The sequence below is a fragment of the Artemia franciscana genome, chromosome 9 (genome assembly GCF_032884065.1).
Source record: "Artemia franciscana chromosome 9, ASM3288406v1, whole genome shotgun sequence".
NCBI lineage: Eukaryota > Metazoa > Arthropoda > Branchiopoda > Anostraca > Artemiidae > Artemia > Artemia franciscana.
Window position 1 is genome coordinate 2,359,649 of NC_088871.1, and position 27,755 is coordinate 2,387,403.

The 27,755-nt window shown below is 36.4% G+C and overlaps 1 protein-coding gene across 1 annotated transcript in view; it reads left to right on the plus strand.

The window, feature by feature from the left end:
* LOC136030874 (semaphorin-1A-like) overlaps positions 1-27,755 on the plus strand; it is a 380,467-nt gene that overhangs the window by 225,524 nt on the left and 127,188 nt on the right. The window contains exon 9 of the mRNA XM_065709948.1: positions 6,395-6,483. Within this exon, the coding sequence (XP_065566020.1) occupies positions 6,395-6,483 (89 nt within the window). The remainder of the gene's footprint in view (positions 1-6,394; positions 6,484-27,755) is intronic.

Consider the following 27,755-nt stretch of genomic DNA (forward strand, 5'->3'; position numbering starts at 1 on the left):
TTTCTCAATAGAAAATCTAAACATGAGATCTACTCTGATATTAGTCCATTTTGTTGAGTTTATAGAAAAAGTTAAATTAAAGTTTAACTTCTATCTGGGCGTCAAAAAGTACTTTATAAAAGTTTATGGAAAACATTATTAAGTTTATGAGCGCCTTTATGCGCTTCATTGACGACGCTCTATGAGTCGCTTATAGCAGTAACCTTATCTTTGCTGTTGTCAAGCGTTCTGTTTTCATGAATATAAAGCAGTTATTTCAGAGGAAATAAGCTTGATTGTTTCTCATTTTGCCTGTATTATGAAGCACCAGACGTCGCATCTTCACTATTCTTCTCATAGTGGAGAAGGTTATGTTATTCAATACGCGGTGTAGGAAAACAATTTTTTCGTTTTACGGGAGAAATAAGACATGTGGAGTCTGGCGTCTAAATACTATACTTCAAATTTAAGCTCTTTTTTATTTTTAATTAGTACGATTGTCGACTCGAATAATAACCGTAGTACTTCCCTGGTCTTTGAAAAATAAATTGTTCAACCTTTGGAATCGTAAAAAGACGTCTTAAAGAAAAGACGGTCGTCTGTTCTATCAATTCCAGGAGACTTTTCCACATGAAAATTGATCGCCGGATGAAGCTTTTCAATGTGTTCTGGTTTGGACAACCGAGAACTTTCCCTCAGAGGGAAGGAATACCCTCTATTTCAGGGGTCTTGAAGAATCTCATTGCAACCCGGTATCAAAATTTGACCTAAAAGCCCTAAATACTTGCCGAAAAAATGACAATATTTTTGCAGTTTCCATACAAGCCAAACCATATCAGAAATGACTGAAGGGGAAGGGCACACAGGTATTAGTTTTAACCTTTAGAGATCATTCGTCGGAGAATGAAAATACCGGTGTAATGTAGGAAAAGTCAGTATATTAATCTAAATTTTATTCCTTGGTTGTCTCGACGACAAAAAAATTCTCATATACATCTTATTTTTTCTTAATCAAAAGTAAAGCCGGAAACAGAACATAGCTAGGAGTCAATGTTTAGGGCAAATTGGGCTAAGTAAATGGAAATATGAGCTTCCATGGTAATCTTGTGGGCAAGAAAAGCTGCTTCATTTTGGAACAATTTGGAGTTTATTTGGAGTTTGTTGTCTTAGTTTTACATTTTTTTTTCCTAAATAATAATTGTGACAAAGCAGGTGGCCTGTGACGAGCCTGTCTAACTTACCAGTATACCCCAGTTCCTTTACGCTGTTGATAATAATGAAATGTAACGACAATAAAACTGGAGATCTTACCATCAGGGATGTTTTTTTACGCATGATGATTGATGCTTAAAATGAAAACCACCAGTATTCTTTTTTAATTCACTGTATGTTTTGCAGACTTGGTCGAAATGTCCCCTGAATGGCTCACTTTGGGGAGCCGGTAAAAAAAAAAAAATAGCTAGGAGCAACGAAAAATGAGCTGGAAATAAAATAATTTCAGGGTGTAAGGTATCTCTAGATAAGGTCTAAAACAATCTACAAGGTTAAGTGAATTTAGGGGGAAATGGTTTCCAAGAAACGATAAGGAAGTATTTACAAGAGTAAAAAAAAGAGCGATTTCCTGCAAAAGGAGATGCCACAGCCCTCGTCCATGTTTTGATTAAGCAGCATAGGTTCTTTGTTGACGTGTTAAAAATGGGCTATATCGTTCTAAGAGGATATGAAACATGAGAATCGTAAATGAAGCATGTACGAGTGTTCTGGGTACCCGGCTGACTGATCGATTTCAAGCAGTAGGCTGCACGAAAAGTGTGGTTCAATCCCGCTTTCTTGGGCTATAATGAGAGAAAGGTTGAGATGGCTAGGGCACGTTCTGTGGATGAAGGATGACAGATTACCAAGGATTGTCCTTTTTGGCCAACCGTCTAGGGTTAAATGGAAAACAGGACGTCCGCGGTTGGGGTGGAAGGATGTTATAAAGAAAGATTTGAAGGAAACAGGAACTTCCTGTGAATAGATTGGGATGAGGGTGTAAAGAGGGGGGCTTTGAATAGATTGGGACGGAGGAGGCTGTGTTGGTCTCAGGCGGCTTGGTGCTGATGTGAGTTGTTATTAGTAGCAGTAACAGTCAATCGAATTTTGAAGTTGCTAGTGAATGGTTTTCAATTATATATATATATATATATATATATATATATATATATATATATATATATATATATATATATATATATATATATATATATATATATATATATAATCGCTTATCGATCTGCATAGTTAGTGTTGGATGAAAGTCACGGCACTTTTATTAATGCATGAACAACACAATTTCTGAGCACACATTTTGTGAACAAAATTTTTTGAACCTCCTTTACACAATGGGTGTGCACATTGAGGCGAGGGGAGAAGACCGGGTGTTTAAATGGTGCAGAGTTTCAGTGTAGGTCACCATTCACTATTTTCCTTTTCAAGTTATTAAGCAACATACGCTTTGTCCATTATTATTAAAGATTAGTTTCTGACACAGACCGCAATTTTTCGCCAGGTTACCTAAGAATGGGTTAAAAGACCGGGAAATACTTGGCTAAATGTAATTATTTGTATTATGAAAATATTACAAAAAAATGTAAATTTAAAACCTTGAATTTTTCCGAAATAAATATATGAAAAGTTCATAACATTAGTCTGATACTGCTAATGTGTCACTGCACAGAATAGCCGTACTGGCATGAATAACTGATTAAATAGCAATCATATGAACTTGCTTTATTGCAGCGTGAAAATATTTATCAATTTTTATTTATGGCACGCGATTTTTTATGGCACGTTAAAAATTTCGCGGTATGCCTAAGAAGTTGGTGCCGCAAAGCGGTGTGTCGCAGCAAACGGGCTGAAACCTTTCTACTGCCTATATGACCCCGTGTAAAGGCTGAAAATTCATGTAAAAAGATGCAATTCTTGAAACTTGCTTTTCGTCGAATAAAACTTTAATAATTCATAATAAGCAAATGTTTGTTTTTATCAAATCCGAAAGAAGCTTGACAACTTAATCATAGCATGTCATGCTTAATACAGAATTTAATTTCCGTAACAACTTTAGATAACACATAATTTAGTATAATTAATCCTTATATTTTTACTTTTACACTGTAAGAAATATTGCCGATAAAAACCTTCTAAGTTGAAACAAGGCCTTCTTTTATGGATTCAGACGATGACTTCCCATGATCTCAAATGCTTTTTAAACAGACCAGGACAAGCCAAACAGGCAACTTCAAAGTTATTGGTTTCTGAAGGACCTTTCCTCATATTTTGTCAAGAATAGTATGGATCGCTATAATCTCTCGTCGTTCTATGCCCAATTACTGCTTTAGATAAAGGTAAAAGAGAGATTCGAGTGACTTTTGCCATTTTGCAGCTGAACTTAGTGCCTCGTGTCGTAGGCAAATCTGCAATATTTGTTGCAATATGGTGCAAATATCAATATATCAGCAACTGTCACTGAAGCTCTCCACTGTGGTTTCAAAAGAAGTCTTGAAAGTTTGTCTGCAGATCAACTGGTAAAAACAAAGTTGCCTCTATCGAGCCCCCAACGTTACTATCTACTATAAAGGAAGTCAACATTGAGAGCAATTGAATACACTTAGTCGAAGACTTCACTTACCTGGGATCCAATCCAAACTGTCGAGGGATGGTTCGATCACAAAAGAGCTTACATCCCGAATAGCCAAAGTGTCATCAGTTATTGTGACGCTGAACAGTATTTGGTGAAAACCAAATATAAGCCGCCGTACTAAAATATGTATCTACAACGCTTTAATCGTACAGTGCTACTATATGGAGTAGAGACTTGGCCAGCCACAAAATCTGTCCTCCGCACCGTCGATGCGTGCAGACCAAACATCTTGGAAGATGTAACATTGATACCAGGCCCTCCTATCACGTACTTCACAAGCTCCTTTCTTGACGCATTATGCCCAAATCGCTTTTCGCTACTACGGCCGCCTCCTTCTTTTGCCTCACTTCGATCCCAGCACGGGTTGTGGTTTGACACCACCCTGCGTAGAAACGTCCTAGAAAATGTCCCTCTACTTGGTGGAATGACAAAGCCAATAAAGTCCTTGCCTAAGCCTCCATCCCAGTGGAAGTAGCAGCGAGCCTGGCAAGTGATAGGTCAACCTGGAGATGCCTGGTCTCATCATTCTCTACGCCATCTAGACAAGAGCCGTAGGTCGAGTCAATTACGTCAACTGTCATATATCTTGATGTCCACTAATTAAATTTCTCGCCAGTATTATAGCTGTAAAGCTTCACAGTAAAAGTTTGTGTGTCTACTTCTTTCTCCAGTTTTATAATAGTAATATCATTTTTTAAAAAGTAATATCATTTTTTTTCCGCTTGATTCATTTTTCCTGTAGTGCAATTTGAAATCTGAGTAAAAAAGAATTCTGCTAGCTGCTCTAGGTATGTATGTACGAGGGGCCATGGGACCCGACCACTAAAAAACCTAAGTTTTCCCAAATTTCTGGATATTTCTTGTTTATATTATCAAATATTTTTATCTTTATTGTTGCCCCTCTCCCTTCCGACCAAAAAAAAATCTTGAGTACATGCCGAGTCTGTAAAGGAATGATGAATTTTAGTAATTTATCATCAACCGTATCAATCAAAATTATTATTATCTTTTTGGCAGTCAAGTTAGACGGGATTTTTGGATCGGTCTTGATTATTTTTTTTCACGTGAAACCTCATTGCATCCCAAGGACCATTAATTTAGATTAGTTCCAACTGTTTTATGGGTGTAAATCTTGCAATGAAAGTCATAGTCGACAGTTTTTACAAAGCTCAAAATAACAATGAAAAGTGTTTGTCTTTTTTGTTCATTTCCGGCCCCAAGCAGTGCAGTTAGAGAAGCAGTATAAAAATTATTGCAGTGTTTGTTGTAAATTTTGGAACACATTTTTGGCAACTACTTTCAAAGTTGTTTGCATTCACCTAAGCTACATCACCTCTTTTTTCGCAGTACGAATACCTCCACTTGTGACAATTATCCAATGCCAGGTCTCGGAAAAACCAACTACATCACATCGAGGCCCTCTTCTGTGGTTCTCAGCATCGAGTGGAATAGTGATATTTCTATATGACTGGACTAATAAAACCCATTATCCAATGCCAGGTCGCCGAAAAACCAACTACATCACATCGAGGCCCTCTTCCGTGGTTCTCAGCATCGAGTGGAATAGTGATATTTCTATATGACTGGACTAATAAAACCCATTATCCAATGCCAGGTCGCCGAAAAACCAACTACATCACATCGAGGCCCTCTTCTGTGGTTCTCAGCATCGAGTGGAATAGTGATATTTCTATATGACTGGACTAATAAAACCCATTATCCAATGCCAGGTCGCCGAAAAACCAACTACATCACATCGAGGCCCTCTTCCGTGGTTCTCAGCATTGAGTGGAATAGTGTTATTTCTATATGACTGGACTAATAAAACCATTATCCAATGCCAGGTCGCCGAAAAACCAACTACATCACATCGAGGCCCTATTCCGTGGTTCTCAGCATTGAGTGGAACAGTTTTATTTCTATATGACTGGATTAGCAAAATTATAATGCAAAACTTTCAGTCAGTAACTAAGACTCATTTATAGGAGGGGTTCTGGGACCGTCCTCCCCTTTTGCCGAAATTTCATGGTTAATATGATTTTTGTACCTAAAGCCTATTTCACGTGACTTGTGTATTTCACGTGTGTATTTCACGTGTGTTCTTCATGAAACAAAGAAATAAACACTCACGCATTCGTGACATTTCTTATGACCAAAAACACAAAACTCCACATTTTTGAAACCTCTGTATTAGGGTTCTCTGATGCAATGAATCTGATTATACATTAAATTTTTACTTAAGATTCCTCGACTTTTTTGCAGTTGTTTCCCCTTTTTTTTCGAGAATCAAGCGAATTTTCTCAGGATCGTAGCTTGTCATGGGTAACTTTAAACTTAATGAGTCAGTTTATTTCGTCTCGTGGACTTCAGTCGATATTTTATTTTATTTTTGCATTTAGGACAGCAGAGCGGAAGTTTCTCTCGAAATATTTACATATTTTACTTGTTTTAACTGGCAAAAGATTTCCTTCATTTTTCCACTGCCCTGCGTTCTCACTTATTATAATTTCAATTTTGGGATTTTTTAGTTTTTTTTTTAAATTGATGTGGTGTAAAAGACTGGAAATCATTTTATAGAAGTGTTTAAGAAACTGTCAACTTTCCATGGCCCATTAATTTTGATCTCTTACAGCTATATTATGGCCATAACTCTTGTAATAAAAGTCAGCGTATCGAGTTCTTGCTCGCATTTCATATAATAATAATAGTTTACATTTTCTTTCTTTTTTTTTTCAGCCCCTAACTTTGTCAGCAGTTTTGGTCACGGCGAGCATGTTTATTTTCTATTCCGAGAAACAGCCATTGAATACATGAACTGCGGAAAGGTGAGCTTTTTTGAGAAAAACGAAGTTTTTAGCAATTCGACTTTAGTTCTTGATTTTGATATTGGCAGCAATAGCGCACTTTGTTATTTACTCTTTGTGGAGATGTTCAATAATTCTAAATACCCTTTCTGTGGGGTACAGCGTACACGTGTGAGTGATAAGCTGGCTTTTTCTCCGTAAAGGTGACGAATTATTGGCAAATTGCTTTAAATTTCTAAAACATGGATATTCAACGAAAACAATTTAACCAACCTATCAAGTACGTGTGAAAAATCGAGCTTATGACTCACACATGTACGCTTTTACATATTAACTGAGCTAGTAAGTCAAACCATAATTCATATGTTAAAATTATTCCAAAATACCGAAGCTTAAAAAGTTCCCCAAACTTTAAAAGTTAGCTTGGATGTGAGCATTAACCTGAAATTAATTCTAGTTCGAAATTGGCGGAATCCGTCTGTACTGAATAAATACGGCCGTTTTTACTCGAAATTAAGTAGAAAACAAGTTTTTTCAACTGAAAGTAAGGATCAGTATTACATATTAAAACGAATAGAAATTAATACTTATGTGAGGGGGTGGCCCCCTCCTCAACCTCGCTCTTCACGCTAAAGTTTTTCGGCGTTAAAAAAAAAAAGTTACTTGTTGTTTAAACTAAACGACACCTGTGTTTCGGAGTCGTTTTTAAAAAATCGGGACAAAGTTTGAGCTCTGGCATAAAGAGCGCGGTGTTGAGGAGGGTGCAACCCCATTCGTATACGTAATAATTTATGTTTGTTTTAAGTTTTAATATTACTCCTTATTTTCAGTTGAAAAAACCTGTTTTTTTTATTGGATTTTTGATCGTTTTTTAAATAACGCCAGGAAATCTGGCTCCACCTCCACGGGAAAATCGCCCTCTCCATGGAAATATCCTCTGAAAAATTCAATCCTAACAAAAGTTTACTTCAGATAATTACCCTTAACACCTCAGCGCGTAAAATCAAGTCATTAAAGAGAAAACAAGACATATAAAGAAATTTGATACAGGAATTCTGGCAAACTCTCCCAGTATACACTTTCTCCTGAAAAGTTCGCCCCCTGGACAAATTCCCTCTCCGTGGAAAATTCTCCAAATGCCAAGTCCCCCTCAGCAAAAAGTTTGTCCTCCCCTCCCCACCCGAAAAGTGTATGCATACATCCTAATAACAAATACTATGCGTAAACAATGGGCAAATTTTATAACTTAAAGATCTTTCCCAGATCTTTGGGAAGTCAAAGGGGCTTTGGGAGGTCAAGTTATCTCCAAAGACATAGTCATTAGGCTTTTCAACTATTCTGAACAAATAGCAATCTCAGAATTTGGATCGGGCGATTTTGGGGAAAGGGTGGTGTAGGAAGGGCTTAGTTGCCCTCCAATGTTATGGTCACTTAAAAATGGAACTGGAACTTTTAATCTCATTTATAATGAGCCCTCTCCCGATGTTTTAGGCCCAATGGGTCGATACGATTACCCCTAAAAAAAAAGTGATCTTTCTTCTGGCAAAAAATACATAGTTCCACGTTTTTAAAGATAAGAAGTTGACCCTTTACAGTATGGTTCTCTGATACGCTGAATCTGATGGTGCCATTTTCATTAAGGTTTTATGAATTTTAGGGTGTGTTTCCCCCTTTTCTCGAAAATCAGGCAAATTTTCACAGGCTCTTAACCTTTGTTGGGTAAGACTAAACTTATATATATATATATATATATATATATATATATATATATATATATATATATATATATATATATATATATATATATATATATATATATATATACATATATATATATATATATATATATATATATATATATATATATATATATATATATATATATATATATATATATATATATATATTAAAATCAGCATAAAATCCAATTCTTTTGATATATCTATTGGTATCAAAATTCCGTTTTTTTCGTGTTTTGTTACTATTGAGCCGGGTCGCTTCTTACTTACAGTTCGTTACCACGAACTGTTTGAAAATGTTGTGTTGCCCAGCACGGATGTCAATCCATGGAAATGTATAATGGGCGAGGGGGGGAGATATTTTTCCAAGTTTAAGGGGGAGGCAAATTTGTTATCTTTTTCCAGTGAAAATACAAAAAAAAATTAGGATATGTGTTTTTCAAAATCTATGGGGAGGGGTAATTGTCCCTTTTCCTCATCTCACCCCATTTACACTCATGCTGTCCAGCCCTTAAGCTCTTACAGACTCAGGTTGCATTTTATTTCATCTTCTTTTTTTGTAATTTTGGAGTGTCAAGAAAATGTTCTTTTTTATGTGAATCATGGTAGCTGTACCACGTTGAGGAACATAGGATTTTTGTTGTTTTGAAGCAAAAGTCAATGGCAGGTGTTCTTTGTCTTTGGAGAAATGGCATTTAAAAATACAATATCGTAAATAACTTATTATAAATGGCAATTAACCGAAAAAAAAACGAGAAATCAGGTATATATTCAATAGGAGTGATTATATACCTTGACATCTTCTCGAAAAATTTCAAGATTTACGTATTCTTCTATTCTTCTTGTGTGATCTGTTAAAGTTTTTAGACTTTTGAAGAACTTAGCTCTTCCCTGAAACACGAACCCTCTGGTATAAATTCTCAGATATGTCCCTATGGCAGGTATATTCATTTGACAGAAGGCTTTGTCTTAACCATCGTTCTTAGACAGAGATTAAATGAAAAAAACTAGTTTTTTTAACTGTAAGTAAGGAGCGACATTAAAACTTAAAACGAACAGAAATTATTCAGTATATGAAATGGGTTATCCGCTCTTCAACGTCTCGCTCTTTACGCTAAAGCTTTTAATTGTTTTAAAAAGTAGAATTGTGGCAAAGAGTCAAACTTTAGCGTAAAGAGCGAGACGTTGAAGAGCGGACAACCCATTTCATATACTGAATAATTTCTGTTCGTTTTAAGTTTTAATGTCGCTCCTTACTTACAGTTAAAAAAACTAGTTTTTTTCATTTAATTTCTGAACGTTTTTGAATCAATGCATGTTTGATTTTGGCTCTCCACCATAGGACTTGTCCAATCTTATTGAATTTTTTTGTATTGAATCAGATTAACAGATTATTAAAATGAAACTTGCATATCAATTCCATTTTTGGCTAAATTGCTTTCTCTTAGCTTTGATCAGACGATTTTGAAAAAAAAGGGGTGGGGAAGGAGGCCTAGTTGCCCTCCAATTTTTCGGTTACATAAAAAGGCAACTATAACTTTTAGTTTTTAACTAACTTTTCTATTACTGTTTATTAGTGTTTTAAAATGTAGAGTTAAGAGAAAAAGTCAAACTTTAGCGTAAAGAGCGGGGTGTTGAGGAGGAAAAGCCCCTTTCATATACGGATTAATTTCTGTTCGTTTTAAATTTTACTGTCGCTCCTTACTTGCAGTTAAAAAAACTTGTTTTTTTATTCAATTATCGAAAAGCGCTTGCATTGCTATACACTAGTTTTTGCGACCATTCAATACTTTTCCTATCTGGTATTTCACCTATTCTGAAAAAAAGACAAGATCTGGCTGAATTGTGTATATTATATTTCCGCTATTGTAAGTTTCTGTTTCATTTACCCCGGTCTTATAGGAAAAAGAAAATAATTCGGTATTTCGGGGCTTCTGACATTATTACTCCTTTGCGGAAGTTAGGCTCAAAATTGGAAAAGGATTATATTTTTTCTCTGGGCCCCTTCCACCTCTTAGTTCAATTATTTTCCCGTTAGTTTTCACCTGTTTTCGCTTTATAGTTGTGTTATCTCTTAGCAGTTCTTTCGTTAGTTGAGTTATGGTTGTGGTATATATGTTTTATCGCTCGTATAGTTGTGTTATTTTCAAATTATACTCCATAATAGAGAGGCTCCGAACATCCAGCATTGTATATTAAGCTCTGAATTTGACGTTTTTTCTAACGTGACCAGATTAGTCCTGCGCCCTGCGCCCTTTTCATTGAACTTTTTTTTCCCCATGACATATTTCTCCAAGGAAAGATCCTCCCATATAGCCCCCTCCCCTCAACCCTACCCCCAAAACCAAAAAAATCCCCCTGAAAACGTCTGTACACTTCCCAATAACCATTATTATGTGTAAACACTGGTCGAAGTTTGTAACTTGCAGCCCCTCCCCCAGGGACTGTGGGGGAGTAAGTCATCCCCAAAGACATAGTTATTATGGTTTTCGACTATGCTGAACAAAATGGCTATCTCAAAATTTTGATCCGTTGACTTTGGGAAACAAATGAGTGTAGGAGGGGGCCTAGATGCCCTCCAATTTTTTTGGTCACTTAAAAAGGGCACTAGAACTTTTCATTTCCGTTAAAATGAGCCCTCTTGCGACATTCTAGGACCACTTGGTCGATACGATGACCCCTGGGAAAAAAAAAATAAAAATAAACACGCACCCGTGATTTGTCTTCTGGCAAAAAATACAAAATTCCACATTTTTGTAGATAGGAGCTTGAAACTTCTACAGTAGGGTTCTCTGATACGCTGAATCTGATGGTGTCATTTTCGTTAAGATCCTACGACTTTTAGGGGTGTTTCCCCCTATTTTCCTAAATAAGGCAAATTTTCTCAGGCTCGTAACTTTTGATGGGTAAGACTAAACTTGATGAAACTTATATATTTAAAATCAGCATTAAAATGCGATTCTTTTGATGTAGCTATTGATATCAAAATTCAATTTTTTAGAGTTTTGGTTACTATTGAGCCGGATCGCTCCTTACTACAGTTCGTTACCACGAATTGTTTGAAAAAAACTGGTCAGTTGTGTGGTTGAAAACAGCAATTAAACTTGGATAGTTGGGCTGCAGTGCTTTCAGATATTTTTTGTAGGGGAGGGATTTTTATTTATCCAAGTTTAAGCCATGGAGGGATATTAATAGATGAAAATACTAATAATATTCAATTATTCACACATGAACGGATTAACTGCTCATAAAGGGTAGATTGTCCCAACCTTTCTAGATGGTCCTTTTCGGTCAACCGTCTTGGGCCAAGCGAAAACCAGGTCTCCAAGTGGGGTGGAAAGAGGTCATAAGGAAGGACTTAGGCAAATTGGAAATTCCTGGGAAGCTGTAAAGAGGGAGGCTTAGAATAGATTGGGATGAAGGAGGAGCGTGCGTAGCTATGCTGGCCTCAGGTGGCTTGGGGATGCAGTGAACTGTTAGTAGTAGTTGCAGTTCTAATGGGTAGATTATTTAAACATTAGAAGGGGTCTGAAACTTTTCAATCCGTTCCTGGTCATAGTCTTGGAACACTGGGTATCTGAAATAAAAATGTTGTGAAAACTCGTAGAAATGAAACCGAAGTTTTTCTTTCTTCTTCTTTTCAGCAATGGTCATGTATTCTCAGCAGAAGGTTAAATATTTTAATGCAGGGATATTAACCTTTAATCCATGCTAAATAATGTTTTGATGCAAATCAGAAATTTTTCCTAGAAATAAATTATTGAATAGATAAATTATGGACCGTGGAAAATCCATGAGTCTCTAAAAACTACTACGACTGACAACTCACCGCAGAACCAAGCCGCCTGAGGCTAGACAGCTACGCCTGCTCCTCCTCTGACCGAATCTATTCAAAGCTTCCCTCTTTACACCATCCCAGGAAGTTCCAATTTCCTTTAAATCTTTCTTTATGACATCTCCCACCCCAACTGCGGGTTACCTGCTTTCCGCTTATCCATAGACGGCTGGCTGAAAAGGATACTCTTCGGTAATCTGTCATCCTTCATCCGCAAAACGTGCCCTATCCATCTCCACGTTTCTCTCATTATAGCCCTAAAAGAGGGATTAAACCACACTTTTCGTACAGTCTACTGTTTGAAATACGGTCAGTCATCTGGGTACCCAGAAGAATCCGTAGGCAATTTCTGTGAAAAACATAAAGCAAATTTTCATCCGCTTTTTGGAGTGCCCATGCTTCAGAGCCATATTTGACCACTGTCATCGCTGTAGCTTCCAAAATTCTATTCTGTAAAAAGAGAAGTTACAAAATTAAGTCACTAGTTATTAGTTGTTTTCTCCCCTTTTTGATGCAATCCCTAAATGTGACAAAACTAACTGTTTATTGTAAGCGATGTGAAACTCAGTGAAACTTGTCCAAGATTGAAAAAAGAAGTTTTAGTTACACTCATGAGATAGATAAGAATTTTAAACCAGCTAATTTTATCAAACAGTTCGTGGTAACGAACTGTAGTAAGGAGCGACCCGGCTCAATAGTAAACGAAACTCTAAAAAACGGAATTTTGCTGTTAAGAGATACATTAGAAGAATCGGATTTTCATGCGTATTTTAAATATATAAGTTTTGTCAGATTTAATCTTTGTCATCAAAAATTACGAGCCTGAGAAAATTTGCCTTATTTTGGAAAATAGGGGGAAACGCCCACTAAAAGCCATAGAATCTTAACAAAAATCACACCATCGCATTCAGCGTATCAGAGAACTCTACTTCAAAAGTTTCAAGCTCCTATCTACAATTAATTAAAAAAATCAAGTTATTTTTAACTGAAAGTAAGGAGCGACATCAAAACTTAAAAAAGGACAGAAATTGCTTTTTATATGAAAGGGGCTGTTTCCTCCTCAAAGCCCCGCTCTTTGCGCTAAAGTGTGACTTTTTCTCTCAAATCTACTTTTTAAAACAGTGAAAAACTTTAGTGCAAAGAGCAGGGCGTTGAGAAGGGAACAGCCCCTTTCATACATGTAGTAATTTCTGTTCGTTTTAAGTTTTAATGTCGCTCCTTACTTTCAGTTAAGTAAAAACTCTTTTTTTTTATTTGATTATACATGAGACGATGTCTCTTCCTCTCACCCCTTTCGTAAGGGCTCGTGTATATTATGCTTTAAAAAAAAAATGCTAGATGCTTTGAACATGTCTTGTTTTCGAATGCATTCCAGAACGCAATTAGTATTAATGATAATTAATTATTTGGAGTCTTTGTCATTCCAAAACATCAGATAAAGCAAAATATTGACCCAGATTCATTATTGTAAGTGCTGAAGAGACTTTAGTGTTAGCGCCTTTTACTTACTATGAGCATATAAGGGGCTAATTATGTTGTTGTTTGCCATTTTAAAATGGAACGTAAGTAACATTCTTAATTGTTCGTAATTAACATAATATCGCCGTATTTAACGACCTTTAATGACAATTGGTTTTTAGAGCGCACTACTTATTTTGAAATTGAGATTTAAGCCCCAATTTTTTTAATTTGTACTTTTTAAAGAGGGAGGCTTTTAATAATTGGGATACCCTATAGATTGGGTACCCTATATTACTGACATTTTCCGCTTTTTTAAAGAGGGAGGCTTTGAATAGATTGGGATGGAGGAGGAGCGTGCGTAGCTGTGTTGGCCTCAGGTGACTTGGGGCTGCAGTGAGTTATTAGTAGTATTTGCAGTTCTAAAGGGTATATTATTCAAATAATAGAAGGGGCCTGAAACTTTGAGCCCCACTTTTTAAAATTTGCACTTTTTTAAAGAGTGAGGCTTTGAATAGATTGGGATACCCCATAGATTGGGTACCATATATTGCTGGCATTTAGAATTTGCGATATTACCCCACTTTTTAGGATTTGCATTTCATAATGTACATATTAAAGCATGCTGGGTGTACTTACCCAGCATGAATTGAGTTTACCCAAATTGAGTTTACCAAATTTACCATTACCCAAATTGAGTGCTATGTTCTGCACGTTCCACTTTTATAGAAAGAGAAACTTTTACTTTCCATAAATGAAGCTTCTCACAATAAAGTTAGTGTAGGTTTGTTTGGGCTGGTAACGTTAATATTATCTGAAAAAAAAAATTAAAAATAGGGCTTTCTTAAGTTTCAACCTCTCGCTTTCGAATTTTTTTTTCCTCTTGATCCGCTCACCCCGAAATAAATTTAAATGAACGCCTGTATCAAGCTAGATCATTCTATCAGAGGAAATGATCTGAATAAACCTATTGTTTCTCTTGTACTCGGCTATAATTAGCTTAGGTACTTTCTTGTTAGCTAGTACACACTTAAAAATTGAAGTTAGGTTAATCATAATGAAATATACCAAAATATGATGAAATTGTAATAGTTTAGTAACAAAACTATGGAAACTAACGGCCTGTTTTCCATAATTCTTTGTTGTAGTTCCCATAATTCTGTTACTAAAGTATTTATATTTTCATCATATTTGGGTATATTTTAATATGATTGCCCTTGCTTCACTTCTTGGGTGTGTTCTGTATAATTAATATGTACCAAAACAGCATATATATCCCTATTAAAACACAAACGGTTTTCTTTTTTGGTTTTCCCTGTAAACTTATGGAGACATTGTTACGTCAAAATTGCTGCATCATTCTGACTCCACATAGAAACAACGTCAGCCAATCAGCTTTAGATTCTTAAACAAAACTCCAAAATCCCACAACATAAAACGCGAAGTTTAGAGTTGTAAAAAGACTAATCTTTAAGCTACTGCTGTAGCAAAGTTGTAGGCATTATCTGTATGCAGGGTTATGCTCATATGTACAATGTTCATATACAAGAGATCACCAACTAATGCTTTCAGAAACAGTAATTAAAACTTAATATTATATTATTAGGTTAATATTAATAATCAGTACAGATTCAAGTAAATACAAGAGATCACCAACTAATGCTTTCAGAAACAGGGAGAAGAAAGAAACAGCAAATAAAACTTAGTATTATATTATTAGATTAATATTAATCATCAGTGCAGATTCAAGTAAAATTTTCGGACGTCTATACGAAGCGATATATGCTCGTTTATCTTTATATTAATATCTTATTAATGGCTTACTTCTTAAATGAAAGTGACGATATTTTCAAAGAATTTGGGCATAAATTATTAACAGTAGTGGTATACTACAATGAAAAGTATAAAAGCTTAGATTTTAAAGAATGATTTTTGTAGGCTTGACACTTAACAGGTAGTTATTAAGGCACAAGTTAAACAAGGGGCCTTATTTAGATAATGCTGTAGTATAAATCAGCAGTAAGAATCAAGAATATGGCGAGGATATCGAATCAAGAACTAGGGATAACGTATAACGCAGGAAGAAGTTCGAACGTCCAGAGTTTAAGAAAGGTAATCAGAAAGAGGTCTGATTCTAAAAAAAGGTGCTTTTGAGGTTCAAGTAAAAAAAAGAAACGAATAAAGAAACTTGTTTAAACAATGTCGAATCTGAAAATTTGCATGCATGGCATGCTCGTTGAAGCTGAAGATTTAGTATGATACTCTGACCAAATTGGAGTTAATGTTCTTTGATTTGGGCCACCACATACTTACGTATTTAATGGTGATAAAAAGACGCTAAAGTAAACGAGGTCCTCTTTGCAGCGATTTCTCTGTACTTTTTGTCCTGATTTCTCACGATGTAGAACTGAGGAAGAACGTGTACCCTACATTACTGACACTTGAATCTACCTGTTCGTCTAATCATTTCCCCCAAAATGCGTCCCTTTTCAAATTGAATATAAAAAACAAGTTTTTTCAACTGAAAGTAAGGAGCAATATTAAAACTTAGAACGAACATAAATTATTACGTATATGTGGGGGTTTGCCCCCTAGTTAATACCTCGCTCTTTACCCTAAAGTTTGAATTTTGTTCCAATTCTTTAAGAATGACCACTGAATCACAGAGGCTGTCTAGTTAGATTAAATAGCTCTTTTGAAAGTACTAAAAAAAAATTTAGTGTAAAAAGCGAGGTATTGACTAGGGAGCGAACCCCCTCTAATACGTAATAATTTCTGTTCGCTTTAAGTTTTAATGCTGCTCCTTATTTTCAGTTGAAAAAACGTGTCTTAAGTTTCTGATCGTTTTTAAATAATACTGGCAGGGGCCAGTAGGCAGCAGCAGGGGGTGTGGCAGGGGCCCTACTTGCCCTCCAATTTTCGGTCACTTTAAAGGGCACTAGAACTTTCGATTTCCGTTCGAATAAGCCCTCTCGCGATATTCTAGGACCTCTGGGTCGACGCGATCCCCCCTGGGAAGAAAAAAAAAATAAATTAACACGCATCCGTGATCCTTCTTCTGGCAAAAAAAAATACAAAATTCAACTTTTTTGCAGATAGGAGCCTGAAACCTCCACAGTAGGGTTCTCTGATACGCTGAATCTGATGGTGTGATTTTCATTAAGATCATAAGACTTTTAGTGGGTTGTTCGCCTTTTTTTTCGAAAATAAGGCAAATTTTTTCAGTCTCGTAACTTTTGATAGGCAAGACTAAACTTGATGAAAGTTATATATTTGAAATTAGCATAAAATTTAATTTTTCATATATCTATTGGTATTAAAATTCCGTTTTTTAGAGTTTCGGTTACTATTGAGCCGGGTCGCTCCTTACTTACAGTTCGTTACCACGAACTTTTTGATAGAGATTTTTAAATTTAGACAGGATTTCAGTAAAATGGAGATTGTATAATTCAAGAACGTACAGGAGGGGGGGTGGCTAACCCTCTCTGGTAACATTTTCCCCCTTATATCTTGTATTTTCCCTAATTTAAACAGATGCTTCTTATCAAAATTATCATTAAATTTATTTTTTAATGCCCCCCCAACCGAAAAAAATGCTGCATGCGTGCCAGATGTACGTTTGATTTTGTACTTCCGTGCATTTTGTAGTATTTTTAAACATCAGTTGGATAATATTCAAACTGTGTTATTAATTTTATTTGTTTTTCAGTAAAATATATTGTCAAGCTTAAATTTGTCTTCAAAACTTTTATTTCCGTTATTGAATTACACGGGAAAACACTGCGTTTTACTTAAGAAAGTTTCTTTGTATATACATCTAAAAACTAAATTCTAGTATTAATAAAATAAAAAAAGTCACGGTGCCTCGTGTCTCTCTCTTTCAATATTTTTTTTTTCACTGATAATGGTTGGTGGTATTTATATTGAAAATCCCTCTAGATCTTCATGCTTAGAGAGCGTGTGTGTCTAGCAGTTTTTATACAATCACTATTGGACTCTGCCCAGGTCGACTGATCAAGTAGGTTAGAAGTTTAAGCAGGGTTTTAAAGCACCCACTGTATTGACCTATCATCTGTTATATTTTTCATGAAATTTTGGTGTCTTGTAGACAAGAAAGTTTCTCCTAAGATTTGTAAGCAACAAAAACGTACTGGCCGGATTTTTGGATTCAGCGTATAATATTTGCTAGATTTATGTATTTTAGTTCTTGGGGGGAAAAAATACCTTGCGAAAATTCCTGGAGCCAGGAAAAAAGTGATTGTTTTCAAAAGTGATCATACAATACACTTTTTGTATGTTCATCAGCTAGTTTAATGAAGGCAGTCTTCTGCTTATGTTAGCCTCAAAAGAAAAAAAAGGATTTTATGGCACATTATCAGTTGTCTAATGACCTGCTATGACAACCTCAACCCATACAGCCAGTGGAAACAAAGGGTCTTTACGTTCTTTGTAATGTCAAATTTTTTAGTCATTTAATAAAAATTTATTCCAAGCGAAGGTTTGTCCCACCTTATTTATTGGAAAATGAAGTTAGCCTCCAAAATGAATCATTTTGTGTGACAGAACAGATTCTAGCGTGGTATCCATGTCGACTTCTTTTTGAATGATTGTTTTATATAGTTTCAATAAGATCGTAGACTGAAAAAAATAAGACTGGAAAAGGACAAATTTAAAACTGATCAAAATGACGCTTTTATGCTGCCAATTTTTCTTTTCATGGGGAGATCTTTTCTAGAGCTTTTTTGCTATTTTTCTCCTTTGTTTTGTTTTCTTACTACAGGTTCAGATGCTCCCAATTCTGCCTCAACACTTGCGCAATCCATTTTTTGTTATGCTGAATGCTATTAAAAAAACAAAAAACTTAAGCATTTTTTCTGCGTCAGACTGTTTTTTTGGGAAGATGTTTTGGGAGTCTAATAACAGAAAAGATATTTTATAACCATTAAATCATTGATAAATCACTTATGTAGAAGACATCATATTTTTTGGAAGGAAATGGAGCTAAACCCACAGCTTTCTGTCTAGCCACGCTGCTTTGCCTTGTTAAGCTCCTCAAGAGCTCCTCAAGCTCCCCGTTAGCTCCTCAAGCTCCTTGTTAAGCTCCACAAGAAACCTTTAGATATAATTAAGTACGTAAGAAAAATGTAACAAGGGAAGTTAAAAAAAAAAGAAAAAAGAGATGTTTACTAAGTAAGACAATTAACTCTTGACGCAATTACTTCCTCGTGAAGTGAAAGATCTTCTGTTAAATGAAATCCAGTCCCTCCCCAAATTGCACCAAAGAGGACTGAAAACCTCTAGGGGCCTATCTATTCTTCCAATAGCTCAAAGTAAGGTCAAAATAATTGAGTTTGCTTCCCATCTGTCTGAAGGAAACCGAGTGTTATAATGGGATTTTAAAAGCTGAAACGAGTTTGTGATGAGCTATCCTAGCTTAAAAATATGATTTGGAGAGGGAAATATATTTAAAGAAGCGATACTAGCTTCTTGACTACTCTTATCTGAAGCATAAAATATGTTGCAAATACATCTGTATTCTTTCTATTACTCTTTCCTTTAAACAATCATTTCTTTGCTCTAGAATTTATCGTTCCAGAAATTTTACTTTAAAAAATTGCTGTTCCAAGTATCGCGTAAAGGCTCTTACCAAAGAGCCAGGGCTGAGGAGATAGGATCCTTTAATATTTAATATAGCATCTGTTTTCTCAAGTCTTTAATTTCTTGTGAAAAAAAAATTGTTTGATTTAAGGTATTACTATACGATAATATCCTTGCTGTTCCCTGATTTTCATGATTTAAACTTTAGCGTAAAGAGCGAGGGCTTTGAGGAGGGGACAGCCCCTTTCATGTACGGAATAATTTTTGTTCGTTTTAAGTTTTAATATCGCTCCTTAATTTCAGACCAGATATATAGTATGATTAATTTATGAGTAATACATATTTTGCATTTTTTATTTTAAATTTTTAATGTTTGTTCATATCAATTATTTCTGCAATTTTTTTCTCGTTCATACTCGAGCTCAAGATTTTTTTTGTTCGAATTTCAATCAATCATTAAATATCCGTGATCATTTGAACAATTATACTTTAGGTTTCCATTGTGGGCGTTAAACACGTTGTTGGTTGGGTATAACCCATTGAATTCAGAAATATCTGTTAAAAGTGGTATATTATTCTTTCTTTTAAACAAAAAGGTCGTCGCTTTTTTTTTTCGCTGAGAAGTTTATCTTTACATAAAGAGCCAAAATACTTTTAGTGAATCTTCTGGGTAAGAATAGAAACAAATGTTTCTTTGAATATCATCTTAGTCTTTTAGGACAGGAATCCTTTTGTTCGTCGTGGATTCTGTCTAAAATACAAAACTACTAAAACAAAATTTTATCGCCTTTTGGAGCTGTTGTGACTCATGTCTACGTCTCATCCTCGTGAAAATAACTACTTGTTAAAAAAAATGGATGCTTTTTCCAATCAACCCTACTCTGGTCTCAAGGTTGAGTCGAAATGGAAGTTCTTCGTCAATTTCAACAAGAGATGGATGAGGAAGATGGAGGCAAAGAAACACTTTCCTGGAACAAATCCAGCGGGAAACACTGCTTTCAACCGATGGATGACTTCCCTTCAGCTTTCATCTTTGTGACTCCCTCAGGTTACTTAATAAGTGTACATTAGTGTTTCCAGCCGGTCGCAAAGTGGAGTTCAACAAGACCAATTCCACAACAAACATAACCAACCAGAAAGGATGTTAATTGATTTAAATTTTTGCTAATAGTCTGCCTCATTTTCTCCTATTTTACCAAATAATGAAACCTCTCGGCACAGTGGTAACCGAGACTCCAAAAAATCAAATTTGATATTAATTATATTCAAAGAATTAGCTTTTTATGCTGATTCCAAATATTTAAAATGCATTAAGTTTAATGTTATCCATCAAAAGCAACAAGTCTAATGATGTTTACCTGTTTTTTGAGAAAAGGGAAAAAGACTCCCGAAAATTCAATTGATCTTAATGAAAATCACACCACCTTGTGTTTCAGCAGTCGCCCTTAGAGCGTAGAGAGTGACAGGGGCAACCCCCTTTACATACGAAATAATTTCTGTTCGTTTCAAGTTCTAATGTTTCCCCTTACTTTCAACTGAAAAAACTTGTTTGTTTTTTTATTTAATAACTTAATGAAATTATGTTTGTATTATAACTTATTCCTATTTGCTGCGTTATCCATGTAAAATAAGCATTTAGTTCAATGGTGTAGTTCGTCAAAATCCTTATGGGGGGGCAAAGTTGAAGCCAATTTTCTCAAATCAAGCGAAAATGACAGTAAAACTGAGAAATGAGTCATATAGGCAATGATTTACTAAAGAAAACTGACCCGTTTCTCTTGAGGCTTGAAGTATGCAGGCTTATCTTAATTTTCACAAGATTTTTGAAGAAACTAAATTTCCCCTGGGAGGGTAAACTGGGGTTTGGAGGGGGCTGTTGCCCCTCCCCTACTTCATACCAAATTACGCCCTTGAATTTGTGAAGTTCTAGCTCTCTGATACGTTTTGTTATAAATTGCAACTAGCCGTAGATTGGTTACCCGCTTAAGGGATAGAATATTGAGATGACAGTATCAAGATAGAGTTTTCCCTAACCTGGACTTTTTAATAGGAACCTAATGGCAGTCATCGGTAAAGTAGATTGACCTTAAAAAAGGGCCATAAAGAATAATAGTTTCATAGACTACTTCATTAGCTTGTTGCCTGCAGTTTTGTGTATGACCTTTTTTACTCATTAATACTGAAACAGGTCTACTCAAATTAGTTATATACTTGATGGTGGGGGGTATAACTGCTTAAGGACCTCCCCTCTTTTTTTAAAATGTTATAGAAAACGCTTTAAAATATGTACTTTTTCCTCTTAAGCTTTCTTTTGTCATTTGTCCAAGATAAAGACAAAATTACGATGCGCTTTCTTTTCTCTCCTGCAGAGTACAGTTTAACTATTCTTAAATATCTTTTTCTTTTTATTTTGTTCTATCGTATCCCAACTGGGCAGCATTTTATTGCGATGGAATGTTTTATTTTCCCAGACCACAATCTTCCACTATATTTCTTCCTTTGCGTGACATGCTGACTGGTATTTGCATGACTCAAGCCCTTTTCAACTTTTTATTCCAAAACAAATTGGTTGAAAGTTTTCAATACATGAACAAAAGTTTCCGGATAGACTCTTTCTAAGTTTAAAAAAAACGATAAAATTATTTTTTACTTGAAGCTTTTATCTATGTAACAAAATTGAAATCATTTAAATTGAAAGCTATTATTTCTCGGAGCTCTGTTTTTTAATTATAAAGGCTGCTTACTTGAGGGGTTTGTTTCTCCAAATAGTGGGAAACTGTTAATATTAAATGGTGTTTTGGACAGTAATTAATAAAAAAAACTTTTCTAAAAACAAAGTTTGTCAAAGAAAAGTAAAGAGCCATGCTAAAACTTTAGACGAGCAGAAATAAAGTCATATATGAAATCAAATTTACCCTGAAACAGACCTCATCAGATCTCTAGGGATAGATTGATGGTTACTTGTAGTATTTGTCGTTGTTGTTTATTTTGCGTCACTTTGTTTTGTTATGGCACTTGGTATTAACCAAGTGACATAGGCACATCCAGGTAAGCTAGGACGATGAAACTTGGCAGGCGTATCAGGGACTGGACCAGATTAAATTAGAAATAGTCGTTTTCCCGATTTGACCATCTGGAGGGGAGTGGGGGCCCGTTAATTCGGAAGAAATAGAAAAATTGAGAATCGGGGTGGAGGGATCGGGATGAAACTTGGTGGGAAAAATAATCACAAATCCTAGATACATGATTGACATAACCGGAACGGAATCCGCTCTCTTTGGGGTAGTTGGAGGGGGGGGGGGTTTAATTCTGAAAAATTAGAAAAAATGAAGTATTTTTAACTTACGAACGGGTGATCGGATCACAATGAAATTTGGTATGTAGAAGGATATCGTGTCTCAGAGTTCTTATTTCATATTCAGACTGAATCTGGTGACATTGGGGGGGGGGGGGAGTTGGGAGGGGAAACCTAAAACTTGGGAAACACTTAGAGTGGAGGGATCGGGATGAAACTTGGTGGGAAAAATAAACACAAGTCCTAGATACATGATTGACATAACCGGAACGGATCCGCTCTCTTTGGGGTAGTTGGGGGAGGGGCTAATTCTGAAAAATTAGAAAAAATGAGGTATTTTTAACTTACGAACGGGTGATCGGATCTCAATGAAATTTGATATTTAGAAGGATATCCTGTCTCAAAGCTCTTATTTTAAGTCCCGACCGGATCTGGTGACATTGGGGGAAGTTTGGGGTGGGGGAACGTAAAATGATGGAAAACACTTAGATGGGAGGAATCGGGATGAAACTTGGTGGGAAAAATAAGTAGAAGTCTTAGATACGTCATTTACATAATTGGAATGGATCTGCTCTGTTGGGGGGGGGGTTATTCTGAAAAATTAGAAAAAATGACGTATTTTTAACTTACGAAGGAGTGATCGGATCTTCATGGAAACTTCATATTTAGAAGGACCTCGTAACTCAGATCTCTTATTTTAAATCTCAACCGGATCCCCGTAATTGGGGGGAGGCAGTTGGGGGGAAACCGGAAATCTTAGAAAATACTTAAAGCGGTGAGATCAGGATGAAACTGGATGGGAAGAATAAAAACCTGTCTAAGATACGTGACTGACATAACCGGACCGGATCTGCTCTCTTTGGGGCAGGGGGGGGGGGTAATTCTGAAAAATTAGAAAAAATGAGGTAATTTTAACTTACGAACGGGTGATCGGATCTCAATGAAACTTGATATTTAGAAGGATATCGTGTCTCAGGGCTCTTATTTTAAATCCGACCGGATCTGGTGACATTGGGGGGGGAGTTGGGAGGGGGAAACCCAAAACTTGGAAAACACTTAGAGTGGAGGGATCGGGATGAAAATTGGTGGGAAAAATATGAACAAGTCCTAGATACATGATTGCCATAACCGGAATGGTTCCGCTCTCTTTGGGGTAGTTGGGGGGGGGATTAATTCTGAAAAATTAGAAAAAATGAGGTATTTTTAACTTACGAACGGGTGATCGGATCTCAATGAAATTTGATATTTGGAAGGATATCGTGTCTCAAAGCTCTTACTTTAAGTCCCGACCGGATCTGGTGACATTGGAGGGAGTTTGGGGTGGGGGAACCTAAAATGATTAAAAACGCTTAGACTGGAGAGATCGGGATGAAATTTGGTGGGAAAAATAAGTAGAAGTCTTAGATACGTGATTTACATAATTGGAACGGATCCGCTCTATTTGGGGGGGGGGGGGGGGTAATTCTGAAAAATTAGAAAAAATGACATATTTTCAACTTACCAAGGAGTGATCGGATCTTAATGAAATTTCATATTTAGAAGGACCTCGTAACTCAGATCTCTTATTTTAAATCTCAACCGCATCTAGCGGAATTGGGGGAGGGGCAGTTGGGGGTACCGGAAATCTTTGAAAATACTTAAAGCGGTGAGATCAGGAAGAAACTGGATGGGAAGAATAAAAAACTGTCTAAGATACGTGACTGACATAACCGGACCGGATCTGCTCTCTTTGGTGGAGTTGGGGCGATTGGGAAAATTGATGTATTTTAACTTACGAAAGGGTGACTAGATCTTAATGAAATTAAATATTTAGAAGGATCTTGTGCTTTAAAGCTGTAATTTTAAATTTTGACCAGATCGTGTGACATTCGGGGGATTGGAGGGGGAAGCCGGAATTCTTGGAAAACGTGAAAATTATGGTATTTTTATCTTACGAACAGATGATTGGATCTGAATGAAATTTGATATTTAGAAGTAATTCATGTCTCAGAGCTTTTATTTCAAATACTGACCAGATCTTTTGACATTGGGGGGAGTTGGAAAGGTAAATTTTGGAAAACACTTTGAGTGGAGGAATCGGGATGAAGCTTGGTGGATAGAATAAGCAAATGTCCTTGATACGTGATTGACGGAAGCGTACGGGATTCGCTCTCTTTGGGGGAGTTGGGGGGAGGGGTTCAGTGATTTGGTGAGTTTGGGGCTTCTCGACGTGCTAGGACGATGAAAATTGGTAGGCGTGTCAGGGAGCTGCACAAATTGACTTGATAAAGTCGTTTTCCCAGATTCGACCATCTGGGGGGCTAAAGGGAGAGGAAAAATTAGAAAAAAAAATAGGTATTTATAACATACGAGTGGGTGATCGGATCTTAATTAATTTTGATATTTAGAAGGACATCGTGACTTAGAGCTCTTATTTTAAATCCTGACCGGCATTAAGCCTCTTATTTTCCTTTTTAATCAATCTATTGATTCATAGAATTTTGTTAGAGCTCATACAATATGATCTCTTGGCTCTTAGCTCTTCATGCCTCGTCACAAGTGCCATATGAGCTCTTAGCTCTTGTTTTAATAAATTTCTTTCTCTCTCTTTTAACACAAACGGATATTACTAACTTTGAAAAAAACGAAACCAAAAAAGAACAGAACTAAAAATGACTTTTCACATCCAAAATAAAAATAAAAGATACTGATATAGATAATGATTATATCCTACAATGAACAGAAATTAAATGAATAATCAAGTCAAACTTGTAACGAACAAAAATTAATACAAACAGGAGTGGTGCTACCGCCCTCTAAACCTTTTAAAGGCACAGAGCTTAGCTTGCGCTTTACTGAAAACATTGAAAAATGAAAAAATACTCAAAATTTTATCCTTATGATATGCCGGATTATATATATATATATATATATATATATATATATATATATATATATATATATATATATATATATATATATATATATATATATATATATATATATATATATATTATATAAATCCGATTTTAAAAGTCAAGAATGGTTGGAGGACAACCAGCGCCTCTCCCACGACCTTTTCTACTGCCCTCCCCTCACAGAGGTCCGATCAAAATATCCAGATAGTCGTTTTATTTAGCATAGTGGAAAGGTCCAATAACTATGTCTTTGGGGATGACTTGACCCCTACATATCCTTCGAGTAAGTGCTTTAAGTTGTGCATTTTGCCCATACACATAGTATTTGCTGTTGGGAAAGGGAGGCGTGATTGATCCTGGGTCTCCAAAAAGGCTTAGTGTATTAAGGTGAAACTTACAGAAGATATTGAGGGGAGTGTTGAACTAAATCAAAACCCACTGTGTGCAAGCATGTTGTCAAAGGCCGTATCAGCGTAGTCAGCGTATCAGCGTATATCAGGAAGGCTTAGCGTATTAAGTTAAAAATTACTTACAACTTACTGTAGGAACTGGCCACCTGAAGGTGACACAGCTCTCTGCGCTCCTCCTGCACTCAATCTATTCAAAGCCTTGAATTCCTTTGAATTCTTATATGACCTTTTTCTATCCCATTCATGGACTACCTGCTTTTTTCAGGCCCTAAACGAATGGCCAAAAAGCACAAACTTTGGCAGAATAAAGAATATTCGTTGCCTAAGCAGTAGAATTAAGCTTGCATTCAAGAGAGTAGCCTCTGGGTTGGACTCTCAAATTCTCGTAATCTTTACATTTTGTGCATGATATCCTGGGATTATCATCTAATCTATACTTTAATTTTTTTTTTTTTTTAGTTCGTGTTTTGGTGTGAATTAAACCTTATAGCCTTGATTATTTATAGACGTTCATCCACTCCTTCTTTCTCTTCCATGAAAAGACTCACTTTATTGACTTTTTTTCTTAATTGTGACTAAAATGAACTGAAAGGACCCTTGTTGGAACATGTATTTTCTAAGTAATTTATCCTCTGGAAAAAATTCTCTACTTTGTAAATTACGGTTGAGCGATCAATACCACGCATAGCATGACAGTGTGGCTTATAAATTAATAAAGAGAAGAAAGGCTGTTAGTGTTGGAAACAAGTTCAAAAACAGTTTGAAAATGCACATGGTTAGTCTGGCTAGTCTTTGGATTTTGTTTTTATTTTCTAACAAACTAAAGCTATTCATATCTGCAGCGTTTCGCAACAATTATCGTTGTATTTATTTATAGCCAAACTAGCTTATTGTTGTACTTACTTACTTACTTAAAGCTCCTGCTGGTGGTTAAGCGTAGAGAGAGATGTGACTCTGCGTCTCCATTCCGAATGGTCCTGATCAAGCGTGACTGCTTCTTGGAGATCAGTACAGATCATGTAGAGGTACTGGGTAAGGCTGTCCCTTCTTCTGAGCCAGGGTGTTCCACGGGGGCGCTTCCAGTCATGTCAAAGAGGATCAAAATTGAAAAATGTGCTGGTGGGTGCCTCTGCTGGCATGCAAATTAAGTGGCCGAACCACCGTAGGGCTCTTACGGCGAGCTGACGAGAGTTGGGGGTCTGATCCGTGTCAGCTGTCGGATGTTCGAGACGAAATCGTACCACTTGATCCCTTAGATTTGTCTTAGGAAGTTTGTTTGGGCCACATCTATGGCATCACGAACAGAAGCAGCAGCCGGCCAATTTTCTGCACCGTAGAGAAGGATTTGCGGTACCATCGTGTTGTAGATCCGCATTTTGGTTTTTCGGCTGATATTGGGCTTTGACTACACGGAGCGGCATAATCGAGCCATAATAGACGCGGCTTTAGTGATGCGTCACTGGACTCCCATTTCAATTGAATCGGTATCTGAGACGGCAGACCCAAGGTAAATAAAAGACTTGACAACTTCAACAGTGTGCCCTAATACGTTGAATGCTAGTGAGTTTGCGTATTTACCTGCTCGATCGATGATCATTATTTTGTTTTCTGCCAGCTAATATGTGGTCCCACTTTCAGGGCTTCTTCCGACAGTGTATTGAGGACCACCTCGAGTTCAGCTGCAGGATAGCATATCAGGGAAATATCATCTGCGAAGTTGCAATTGGCTAGGAGTATATCTCCATATATCAGTCCGAATTGGTTGTTTGATTTGTTTCTCGATTCATGACATAGCCAATCACCGCGTTGAAAAGGTCAGTTGCAGCAACACAGCCTTCCCTTACACCAGTATCTATTTCGAATAGTGGGCTTCGATGACCATTAACCTTGACAGAACTTTTTGTATCAGTGTAGAGCGCCTTGAATAGGCGGCAGTATTTGTGAGGGAAACCCGTTCGTTTAGCATCAGCCAAACGGACTCACGGTCGACCGAGTCGAAAGCTGCTTTAAAGTCAACAAATGCAATATTTGCTGTACACTGGAACTCACGGGCTTTCTCGA